Source organism: Podarcis liolepis (genome assembly GCF_965112155.1).
Source record: "Podarcis liolepis genome assembly, chromosome: 3".
Taxonomy (NCBI): Eukaryota; Metazoa; Chordata; class Lepidosauria; order Squamata; family Lacertidae; genus Podarcis; species Podarcis liolepis.
The window spans coordinates 83,381,846-83,394,931 of record NC_139557.1 but is presented as its reverse complement, the minus strand read 5'-3'; the positions used below and the strand labels follow the sequence as shown (position 1 = coordinate 83,394,931).

General features: G+C 39.6%; 1 protein-coding gene across 2 annotated transcripts in view; it reads right to left on the bottom strand.

Moving 5' to 3' along the window:
* CRIM1 (cysteine rich transmembrane BMP regulator 1) overlaps positions 1 to 13,086 on the bottom strand; it is a 128,871-nt gene that overhangs the window by 47,609 nt on the left and 68,176 nt on the right. For both annotated transcript variants that reach the window (XM_083496818.1, XM_083496819.1), the window contains 2 exons: positions 2,984 to 3,226; positions 780 to 900 (listed from right to left, as the gene is read on the bottom strand). In XM_083496818.1, the coding sequence (XP_083352944.1) occupies positions 780 to 900; positions 2,984 to 3,226 (364 nt within the window). The remainder of the gene's footprint in view (positions 1 to 779; positions 901 to 2,983; positions 3,227 to 13,086) is intronic.

Sequence of the window (13,086 nt, the reverse complement as noted above, 5' to 3'; positions counted from 1 at the left end):
TTGGGACACTCTCAGGATCTGCTTCATCTTACAATATTAAGTTAGAGAATCCAGAAATGCCCTATAGTTCATATATACCACATTACTGAAGTCAAGACTTGAGGTTAGGTCATAAATTATTGTTGCAAGATTGAATCTGAAAAAATGTACAGCTTCTTACCAGGAGGCGTTTATTGGTACCATCATATCCCAAGATTCAGGGTCATCCTCTATGCACCCAAGTTTAATCTTATATTTCTATATAACCAAATACATTAAGAAAAAGCTACATGACATTAAGTTCTCTCCTTGTGTTTTGAAATAAAACTGTAGGACATCTAGTTTTCTCCTTGTGTTGTTCCCATCTATAAAATACGCTATTTCTGTACAGCCTTTCTAAATAAGTTACTAAGTTAAGGCTAATAAAAACATGAGAACTGCAAGCTAAAATTACTCCTATTTTATTTTTACATGAATGAGAAACACATCAATTCCCCCCTAAGGATTTTAGTTAAAGAAAAGATTTAGTCACTAATTCTTCTCATATATCTTATTTCAGAAGTCAAAGCAGTTACTAATTCCATTTTAGTCATGAACACTTTCACACAGCAATTGCTCAACATACACCTCCCAAATCTTCAATAGGAATTCAACTGAGAAAAAGCTGTTATGCAAAATCATCTAGAGCAACAGTGATGCTCAGAACTCCTTTGCTACTTGTATCGCAACTGCTTTGAGTTCTTAAGTAGAAACCTTAAACGCAGTGACTGTTAAAGTCTTGTATCAAATGTATAACAAACCTGGTAGGGAGAGTACAACATCCATCGGCTGTCAGCCTGACTTGAGTTTCATAGCTATCCAAGGGGCAAGCAACTTGCTGGACAGGAGGACATTCTACTGTGCTACAGTCTATGCTGAACACTGTTGGAAGAAAAATATATTTAAAAATTGATTAGAACTCGTATTGCTTTAGAAAAAATGACAATAAAGAGTCCAATTATTTCACAGGGTACCTGAAGGAGTGTCTCCTTCCACTTATATATGCCCAGAATAAATAAAGCAATCCTCTGAGACCCTCTTCCAGGTGCCCTTGCCAAATGAGGTGAGGCAGACAGCTACTAAACAGAGGGCCTATTCAAAGATGGCATCTTAAGTTACAGAACGCCCTCCGCAAAGATGCTCACCTGGCACCTACACTTAAGTCCTTTTGTCACCAGGTGAATACATTATCATTTTCTCAGGCTTTTTAAAAGTGTTTAAGTATTTCTTAGATATTTTACACTACTGCTATTGTATGCTTGTTTTTGGACCTGTATTGTGCTTTTAATTCTCTTTTAGATTTCATATATAGTTCTATCTTGTGGTTTTAATGTTCACTGTAAACTACCCAAAGAACTTTGGTTATTGGGCAGTGTACAAGGAATAAATAAATAGATAGATAGATAGATAGATAGAATAATATGGTACAAAGGTCACTAAACGCCAACCATAATACTTCAACACCAGCTTCTGGATGATTGCAAATGCAGACAAGGACATATGCCAACCAACAGTCCCCAAACCTAAATTCTCAAAGGTTTAATTCACAGCACCTTAACATAACAAGTAGGTGGAGAGGGTAATTATGCCTGCTTCCATGCATTAATATAACATGTAAGTCTGATATTTGCATATTAACTCCAAAGCAAGTACAACTGATATGTGCAATCTTTAAACCCCATTTTGAGTCGTGTTTACATTTCTGGAATACATGCATTGGAATTAAAGAAGAGAGTGTATGTTGCTTTTATATAATATGCCAAAACATCGAGGCAAGACATGCTCAGAGGTGGAGTAGCTCCAAACCATTCTGGCCAAAAATGGTGACCATAAATTTTATCCTGGCGACAGAGGCATTATAACATTAATTTTATTATTTCAAAATGGAATGCTGTTAAGTGATTTGCCAACCAGCAGTATACAATTTATAAAAGGCAGCTCAGTTGCCAGAAGACTTGGAAGCAGCCATTTCTGGCACAGTAGGCTAGGTGCTTTGCAGAGGCTGCACTGGCATTGCAGAACTTACTAGTAGTTCTCCCTCATGATGGATAGATATCCAATCCACTTTTAGTCAGCAGCCAGCCATCACACCCACTGGCTGTTCCAAGTGAAACACAACCAATGCAGCCAGCATGCCATGTTCATTTGCGACAGCTGAATTAGTGACAGCAGCAGTGTAGAAAGCAAAGGGACAGGACAGAATTCCAGTGATCCACAATGGTAAATTTCCATTTTTTGTGTGTGCATAGCAGAGAGGTGGGCTGTCTGTGTCATATCCTTTATCAATGAAGGAGGTTGTGCTGTGTTTTCCAGGATGTGTTTTGGTATTGCAATCACCATCTAGACAGATTTAGTCCCTTTGAAGTCAGCTGGATTTGCCCTTGAGGAGACTTGATTTCAATCAGTCTTGGAATGCCCCTTATTTCTATGAGTAAACAACCAATGAAAGGGAAGGTGCAGGATGGTCTATCTCTACATCTTGTACTCTAAATGGTCAACTTGATCTCTGTGCTTTCAATTACTAGAGGAGATGCTATTCTGTCAGACAAAAGAAACCACAGATCATAATATAGTTATAGTCTGGCTTTTATCATGCACTGCTTTCCACCAAATGGTTTTATCATCATCTGTGAGCACTAACTGCCACTGGACTGAAAGCTTGCATATGATTATCAAACAATTACATTACCTAGCTTGATAACACAAGGAGTCAGGGAAATCAGTTTTGTAGCACCTGCCTCACATTTCTTTGCATATATGTTATTCCATCAGTGTTCCTGTTTTGAATAGCTTATAAGATAGGAAAGAGTTTGGCTGGAGTGAAATTTTCTCTGAGAGTGCAGTGATAGAGACAGTGACAGGAAAAGAGACACATGAAGGAGTTCATTTTTGATAGTCAGCTCTAGGTTAATATGCATAAACACTGAGGTAATTGGGCTGGGCTGGGGGTAAAGGTACACATTACCTGGTTTACATTCATAGAAGTCACAGCATTCCCCCGGCTTGCCTGATGCTTTAGAAACCAATATATTCAAATAGCCTGGTTGGCAAACTTTCCTCAAGCACCCTGTAGGGTTGCACACGCAGCGGCTAGGTAGAGGGCAGCATTCACCAGGTGGCGCATACCCTTCAATCAAAATAGAATCTTCTGGACAGCGAGGAGAAAACTGTACTTCACAACGGGCCTTGGAGCAGTCAGGCTTTTCTTCTGAAAACAAGACAGTGTGTGGATGTCAGTAATATGTTGTCCTGTTAATTTAAAGCTTTGGACATTCATACCATACAGAAGAGGTATCACTAGAAACTGTGTTGATGGAGCTATGTCCATTCCCCCAAAAGGGATGTCAGCTGTTTTTGCCAAAATCTGCCATTGCAGGTAGCAGAAAGATGGACAAAGAGGCCCATAACACCTTAAAGCAGAGCTTTCCAAACTTTTCATGTTGGGGACACACTTTTTAGACATACATTTCACAACACAGTAATTGACTTTTTCTAGCAAACTGGAGGTTAAACTAACCCCTTTCCAGCCCTGTGAGGAGCATGGGGAGCATTTGCATGATACACCTACACACTGAAGCCAACACACTAACATGTCGCGATACAGAAGTTTGGAAAGCTCTGCCTTAAAAATTAAATTAAAGAAGAAAGACTTTTACTGCCAAGTACTTGTTTCATCATAGGCATGAAGTACACAGCAGGCACACATTTTCATCATTCAAGTTTTTTACTCAGGCACACATGTACACACATACACAAACATGCTGGTACAAGTACACTGATTATGGTAGCTTTACAAAGGGGAGCGGGGATAATAACCGTCCTGGCAGATTTACCATTCTAAGACATCACTGGTATCAATCACTGAAACCTAGGCATGCCTGAAAAGCAGGGGCGGCCCACCCCCTTTTGCCACCTAAGGCAAAAGCGGAAATATTTTGCTCCCTGCCATACTGCCCACTTCCACTGTCACTGTATTTCCCCCATCTCTCTGAACTTGGAGATGAGCAGCAGCGCTGTGCGCAGGAACACCTGGCTCTTGCTAAACTCCTCCCCCTGGCTCTCACTGAGGCACTCCTCAAAGCATTGTCACTTGTCTTTTCTGCCCCCGAGATGAGGAAGATGGATGGCAATGCTAGATGCCAGAATGCCTCCCTCTCACCAGTGAGAAGGGAGAGCTTTGTTACTGGAGGCAGTAGGGCAGATGGGGCACTGACTCTTGTGCTTCCACCCCTTGAAGCAAGTTGTTTGTCCTCACCCCACTGGTGGGCTGGCTCTGCTGAAAAGGGATCAAACTGTATATGCCACAATATACCATAAATATTAAAATCCTATAGATAACCATTGGAAGTATGGGGGTGCCATCAGAGGGATAACCTCTGGAGTGGACATGTTGTGTTCCTTCTGGGGTAGACTGTCCACCTTTGGTTCCCAACCTCCATATTTGTAGAGCTCTCACCTGTGGCCCCTAGATGCCCCAGAAATGGCTTCAACTGGCTGGCTAAACCAGATGAGGGTACCCAAGGACTAGACCAATAGTAGGGCCAATGATCAAGAAGGCAGTTTCTGCACATGCTGTAGAGGGAAGTGAGGGGTAGATGGGGATCATCAAGCTGGGAAGATAGCCCATCTAACAGAAGGAAATCTCTGATTCTAAACCTCCACTGCCTTGCGGGATATCTTTGGGAGAAAAAAAGGCTGAGGAGTAAACCCTACACAAATCTGGAGTGGAGTTCCTAAGATGGTTGGATGGCACTTTGTATGCCTCCTTCCAGCAACTCCTTCCTAGCAGCCAAGCTGGTGCCAGACGTATTGCTCTACTTTCCTTTGGACCACATCAGTGAGGCAGAGAGGGAGGTCTTGTCGTCTGGGCAGCCCAGGACCACCATGAACTTTGTCCAGGCTTCTGCCCTGGAGAGGTCACTTCAGTACTGCTAATGCAGCAGCTTGACATCATCCCCGGAAGCACACTTCATTGTCTCGAGATAGACGAATGCCAACACCTGGATAACCATTACCTTATGTAAAAAGATAACCACTTGTAGCCCTTATAAAGCTTTTATGTAATCAAATTTGTCAATGAACTGGGTGCAGCCTTAAGTTTAGGAGACAGAAGTAAAATAAGTTTTTAGGGATTAGGTGCTTAGGTATAATGAATTTATGGTCAAGGACACATTGTCCACTTACTCTGACTTGTTCTCTAATAGTTTCTGGGTATACTCATCTTCTTCAGTACTAACATATAGAGCTGTGTTGATTATACATGCTATGAGAGTATGCATGGTATAAAATATCAGTAGTATGGTTCACGCTATCACATCAAGAAACTGTGTTGTTGGAGTATATGAAAAGTATAGCTGGTTATACTGGTGTCCTTCTGGAGAAACCTAATGCTAATGGATGATCAGACTGGATGAGTATAAGCAAACACTAGCATCTTTCCTCAATAACTGTCTGTTTTGCTTTATTCCCAGAAGCTCCATGTGTGGTACTTTCTATTGTTATTTCTGTTCAACCCCATCTGACATTTACTTCCCCATCTTTACAGTCTCTACGCTAGGAGTGGCTTTTTACAGGTCCAGTTGGTACTCAAGCTATGATCCTTTTCAGTAAGAAGTAACTTGGCCACTTTGGTAACTTCCAATTGGGTTGTTGTGGCATGCTGTAAGTGCGGCTGCCCTTGAAGAAAGAAACTTCAATTGGTCTAAAATGCAGTGGTCAGATTACTGGCTGGGATTCCAATTAGGTAACATATGAATCCAGTTTTGCAACAGTTGCACTGGTTGCCAGATCATTTAGGAGCCCAATTCAAGGTGACATTCTTGACTAAAGCCTTTAACAACCAGAAACCCAAATACTGAAACACTGCCCTACCCTTCCATCCTACCTGAACCCCTTAACATAGGGGTCAGCAACCTTTTTCCAGCTGTGGGCCGTCCACCATCCCTCAAACCATGTGATGGGCCGGACTATATTCTTGGGGGGGCGTGTGAACCAATTCCTATGCCCCACAAATAACCCAGAGATGCATTTTAAATAAAAGCACACATTCTACTCATGTAAAAACACCAAGCAGGCCCCACAAATAATCCAGAGATGCATTTTACATAAAAGAACACATTCTACTCATGTAAAAACATGCTGATTCCTGGACCATCCGCAGGCCGGATTGAGAAGACGATTGGGCCGGATCCAGCCCAAGGGCCTTAGGTTGCCTACCCGCCTTCAAATTTTCCATGTAAGCAGGTTTCAAGATAATATATCAAATATTTAACAGAACAACATAGTGATCTCTTTTTCATGCATAACTGAGAGGCATACAAAGATTGGAAGAAATCTTTTCTTAAGAACTCCTTTGATTTTATGGGATGTAACAATGTGGCCATTATATTTTTCAAATTACATTTTTATGTTCAAATTAAGCTTTATATTTTCAATGAATTTTACAGTAGGACTGCACAATCCATATTGTTAGTAAATCAACAATTTCACATTTCTTCACCAAGAATGCCATAGGGTTCAAGTAACTTGTTACTTTCTAATTTGTAAATTTAGTTGTTCTTCCTCTTCATCTGACATAGTTCTTCAGATATATTCCTGAATGCAGTGGTTTAGGTATGGTGCAACAAATGTTCAGCTTTGATAGTTTTTTCTGCAGTAGTGACTTTTGTGATTTAAAAATCTTAATTATGCATTTATAGTGTAAGCTGACTTTACATTTACTGTATAGTGTAAGATGCTGAGCGCTGAATGCAGAAATGAAGGGTATAAGCTGTGTGAATAGTGAGTAAGTATTGCAAATATTGCCCTAGTTGCCTTCTTCTGGCCTTTAAATCAGGTGTATTTGTTAGTTTTCAAATCTGTAGCAATCCACTCCTCAAAGTCTTCACCCATTTATTATTTTATTCAATTTATATTCCACACTTCCTCCAAATGGAGCCCAGGTTTAACTATTTAAAAGTGATTCAGCAGAGGTTCTTAATTGTTTCTTGAGCAAAACTTCTCTTTTAAAGAAGATTTCTCACCTATTTAGACCCTGACTCTCTAAGTACAATGGGTTAGTTTTGGACTTGTCCATATAAACCCTGGGATATCAGATCATTATTCTATGTTTAAATACTATCTAAGCTTCCATAAACTGAACCACCCACATTACCACTTTATTGTTCAACAGTCTAATCCTCACATTTGTTATAAATGGCCCTTTTGAAATTTAATATAATGGTTTTGAACTTTCAGGCCATTCCATTATTATATACTGAGGTTAGTTGTGCTGCAATCATTAATTTAAAGCAGTTTGACTTGACTTGCTTCTTGTAGTAGAGAAGCACCATTTTGGATTACCGTAAATCAATGGTCCCTCTCTCATTTCTATGTTAGAGCACCTTAAGCACATGCCGGTATTTAACTCCCAGAGGTTCAGAAATCTAAAATGTTTGAAAAAAGTAGTGGGTTGAGGGAGTAGAGATACAAAAAAGCAGAAACTGACATTTGCAAAAGTTTATTCTAATTGGTTTATCTCAATTAGAATTTGAGATAAAGTTTATTCTAATTGGTTCATCTCAATCTTCCAATGCTCAGGGTTTCTGTGTACCTAAAGTAACATTTATCTCTGTAAAATTTATTCGCCCTAATTCAGGATTTGTAGGGTAACATAGAAATAGCTTAAGTACAGTTCTGAAGAAGTATTTCAGTGCAATACTACAAGATCTGGGCATTTTCTATAGGATCCTTCCTGTAGGATTCCATTCTTTTCCTCTCTCCTATAGGGCTGAATTTGGAACATGCACTTAAGCTGGATCAGTAAAACAGTGACAGCATTAAAAAGTCTGAGCTTACAGACAGCAGTAGCCAGAGTGGTTGTTGTTATTTTTTTAAATCAACACTGTGTGCTCAAAAAGAAACTCACTGAACCAGAAATATACAAAAAAGGGAAAACCAAAATGATTTAAATGCCATGAGTGCCTTCCCTATGATGAAAGGAATTTGGGGCTTTTATAGTTTTGGAGGGGAAGAACATTGGGGAGATGAGATGCTGAGATGCAGTGAATTCCATTTGTGGGTGGGGCATAGCAGGAGAGTGCACCCACTTTGGATGTAACCTAATAATGAACTGGATTGATTTGGGAGGTATTCACTCTAAAGAAAAACAGGTCTTCTCTGAAGTTCAGTGGGCTGCTCACAGAATTTCAATCCTGTTTTAGGTCTCTTTTTCTTTCTGGCCAAAAGTGGTAAATTTCTCAACCTCCCCTCAAGCTACCCATAAAAGGGAAATGCCAGGCAGGGGGGAGGGTGGCATCTTTTGTGACTGAAAGCTGTAGCTTTCGACCAGGGCTCTACAATCACAACACTCTTGGAGGGAACGTTTCCTTAATGCAAGGGTGAGAAATTTGTGGCCTTCCCAATGTTCAGACTCTAACTCCCATCAGTTCCAGCCAGCACAGTCGATTGTCTGGGATGATGCAAGTTTGACCCCAGCAACAACAAGAGGACCATAGTTCTCTGCCCCTGAATCAACATATTAGAAGTTATTTAAGTGTTCTTTTGCAAGTTGAAGTTGCAAGTGCATTACAGCATATGCTTTCATGAACTGATGCCCTTTTCCTCAAATGCTTCCTCTAATAAATGTGTTAGTCTTTAAGGCACCAAAAGGTTCTGGTTTCTTTGCTGCAGAAGATAAAGCACACCTAATCTTCTGGAGGAGAAATCAGGTTGACTCTGCTAGGAAGGACAACACTGAAGAGCTATGGAGTGGTGGTTGTATTTTGTTATTCATATACAGACAATAAGAAAAGCTATTGTCAACTTAACCCCAATACCATTCCGCGATAGGAAAACCACTACCACTTACCTGTTCTAGAAAAGCTCAATTATTTGAAGGACTCCCATACCATTGCTGAATGGATGCTTTAGGTTGTTTTTATTTTTATGTTTTATATTTCATCAAAACTTTTGCTATCTCAATGTTCTAAGTCAATATTTTGGATGTGTCATCCACGTGCTCTTTGTTGGGTCTTATGTGCAAGATATAACTGACCATTTTGTTTATAGTGAAATAATAATTTTTTAAAAAAAAAATCCTGACCAATCCCTTTCTAAAATCCAAGCCCTTCTATCCCAATTATTTACTCTTGTCGTTGCATTTTGGTTTCTGCCTGGTATGTCAGTTATTAGTTAAGGCCAGAGGTCGGCAAACTTTTCCAGCACAGGGTCAGCCCACTGTCCCTCAGACCTTGTGGGGGGCCGGACTGTATGGGGGGGAGATGAATGAATTCCTATGCCCCACAAATAACCCAGAGATGCATTTTAAATAAAAGGACACATTCTACTCATGGAAAAGCATGATGATTCCCGGACCGTCCGCGGGCTGGATTTAGAAGCCGATTGGGCCGGATCCAGCCCCCGGGCCTTGGTTTGCCTACCCATGGTTAAGGCCCTTCCTTATACCCCTACCCCATTCTAGCCCTACTTGCATTTGAGTAAAGCTCAGTGTTAAACATCTTTAAGTCTGTGTATCTAAACAATAGTATAACATCTGTTCGACTGTTTATCTTCCGGCTAAAAATTGATAGGCTCTACTTCCCCAGGAGGAGCTAGCATGCCTACAAATTTCATCCCAGGGCTACCAAAAAAAGAAGTTATGATTTTTTACATATTTTTTTAAACCAGGGACACTGACCCTGACATTCAATGCTACAAAGCTATTAATCTATTGCAACCATATCTGAAGACTACAAAACTGGACAGGCGAGAAATCTCTCTACATACCAGTGCCATATTTATGTCTACATCTAGAAAAAAAAGATTTATCAAGTTCAACAGGACTTCCAGATTAAGTATGTTTGGGACTACAGGATGAATGAATGTGTAAAGCTACCAGAGGACATGTGCTTCCCATTATGAATTAGTTGACTCTAGAGATGTTTGTTGATTTAGTTGATTCCCAAAATCAATAGCCAAATCACTTGCACAAATAACTAGTCACCCAAGAAGCGTAATATTACAACTTTGAACTCTTCTGGAAGAGGGCAAGTCATAGCTCTTCTGGAAAGGGCAAGTAAACCAGCTGATCAATGTGCATAAACTACTACCCAAATAATAATTCAGGGATAATTTATATATACAAGTCACTGTTTCAGAAAATGCACACTAGCTACTGATTTCAAGCAACTTTACAATAGCAATGTAACTGACATGGTGCATAGTTACTCCACCTAGTCCGAGGAACGGATATTTCACTTAAAAGATGGAAATAAAACTGTATTTGCAGTTGATTGTTGTATTTGCAGAGAGGGGGGAAATCAGTCATCATGTGTTTCTCCAAGGCCCAGGTACAACCTGAATTATGTAAAGCACCTAAAAGGCCCTTTTTGAATGCCTATCTTTTCCGACACTCCATCTTAAAACACTTGTCAGACGAAGACATGGATGGCTTGAAACTTTCCTTTCTGTATTTTTTACTATCTAGCCTAATGAAAAATTCTGTGAAACTTGAAAGCTTGTATGTGGCATACTATTTTGTGACCGTTTGTTTGGCCTACTAAAGATATTGTCCCCGTATCAATGAAGCTTTTGGACCAATTCTGAAATGCTAACATACATAAAATACAGTATTTAAAAATTACCACTATTTTATAACATATATTACCTTTTATTCTCTATAACCAAACACAAAATCAAGTTTTATTCTTTCAAAACTGATGAAGTTTTGCACAGAAGTCTAATTCAGCTAAAGCAATGTTATTTTTCAGTGTTTCTGATTATGTTTCTATATAATCTTATCTAAGTGAAATTATTCTTTTGAATGTTTTCCTCCTCTAATGCCTGAAAACTAAACAAATAAGGCATGAGAACATCCATGGGAGAGTTGAAAAACAGTTATTTCAAAACAAAGCAAGATTTGTTGACATAACTCTTTTATTATGTAATTTGTCTTACTCAGAATACAATCCTAGGCATGCTTCCTTGGAAGCAAGTCTCATTGAACATAGTAGCACTTACACTTAAGTAAACATGTATAGGATTGCACTGTCGGACATGCAAAGAGTTCAACTCAAATTATGCCTGGTATTCTTTGTGGTCACTGTGCTGAAAACAGTTGTTCTTTTTATTTTATATCCCTTGTTAAATCCACACTAAAACACAAAACACCTTTCTTCCACTTGGCAGTCCCTTACAGTTGTCATTGAAATAGATGCCAAACAATGGAAGTACTGTACAGTTATACACATGAGCAGGAAGGAAATATTAAAAGGATTAGGGATAAACAAGAAAAATGATTACCCAGCTGAAGCAGTCAGCCAGACAGGCATCCCTACAGGAATGCAAAATACCCAAAAGGATTTTCAGGATATCAAAAGGATAGTTAATTAGATTTTAAAGAGAGATTATCTTGGACACACAATATGTATAACATCCCACATGGATGAACTGGTTTGAGATAAAAAAGAACTACACTGAACTTTTACATAATCTTCAAATCGTATCTGGACTTTTTAAAAAAATGCTCTGGATTTTTAGGGACAGGATCGAGGTTTTACACAACATACATGACAAACTGGCAGATTATTTTATATAGGTTTATATAACAGCATTGTAATATTGGCAGTTTTATTTTCAATCCTTTCTTAATGATCCAGGAACAAGGACTTTGCCTTTCTTGCAGCTCCACACACTGGATCAACATTTTCACTGAGCTATCAAAAACAATCTCAAGATGGCTTTCATGGTCAAACCCTACAAGTTCAGATCACATTAACATATATGCAGATTTAGGATTTTCTGCCCCAATACATATCACTTTACACTTTTATAGTTACATTTTTGATGACTTGCTGTCATCAGAAAACTTGACTACCTCACTTCTCACTCCTAACTCCAGGTCATCTATGAACAAGGTACATGTGCCAATACTGACTTGGCAGACCCAACATCTTGTATCCTTCCCATTGTGAAAACTGTTCATTTATTCCTCTCAGGATTCTGCTCTTTAACCAGTTACTGATCCATTAGAAGGGCTCTCTTATCCTATAGTACTAAATGATGAATTTAGACCATACACTCCTATGTTCAAATCCCTGCTTATCTATGAAGCTCACTAGATGAAGTTGGGCAGTCACTCTCAGCTTAATCTAAACCTCATGTAGTGGTTGTTGAGGACAAAGAAAGACAACTGGGAAGCATGTATGCTTACTTCAGAGGAAAGAAGTGAGAATGAGAGAATGAAAGAATGAGAATTTCTATCCTAGCCCCTCCCAAACAAGCTACAAAGAGAATAAGGCAGACCCTCTAAGCCAGGCATCTCCACAGTCCGTTTCGGGGGCCTAATCCAGCCCGCCGGTCGGTTTAATCCAGCCCCTGTGGCAGTTTATTTCCTGGGGTAAAATCCTAAAAAACCTCAACAGCTCCAACCCTAAAAGAAGCTCAACAACTCCAACCCTAAAAAAAGGGTCAACAACTTTGGTCAGCCCTTTGGTCGGCCCCCATGGCCCTTCACTTCGTCAAATCTGGCCCTCTTTGAAAAAAGTTTGGAGACCACTGCAAGAAGAGCGTAAGAGATTCCTAGAAGTCAACATCTAATATTTACCTAGGAATTTGATATATTTTTGAGCCCTAACTCCACCCTGCCACATGTTGAACACTCATAATTATGTCAGGTTAAACTAATTTTATTAATTTTCACGATGATCTTTAACAAACCAAAGTTTCTAAGCAGCACAATCCTACCTGGTGATGTAAGATAGCTAACTGCTCAGTGTGGCAGATTTCCAGGGGTACTGCACATTAGCAATATCAATATCAATGACTCGGAAAACCACTGTCTATACTTTCAGGAAAAGTGCACAAAGCCAGTTGTGTAGCAAAACTGAATGGTATCACCTGCATTCCAGGAAACATGATTCAGTTTTCTGATTTCCATACGATAGGGTATAAATACAGGTATAGGGGGAAGTAGAAAAGGAGCAACCAGAATGAGAATGTAGCAGCCTGGTCAATTCTTAGTCAATGCTGCATTGGTACACTACAAGTGGGGGTGGGATTTTAATTTATTCAGGAGAGGAAGAAACCTTA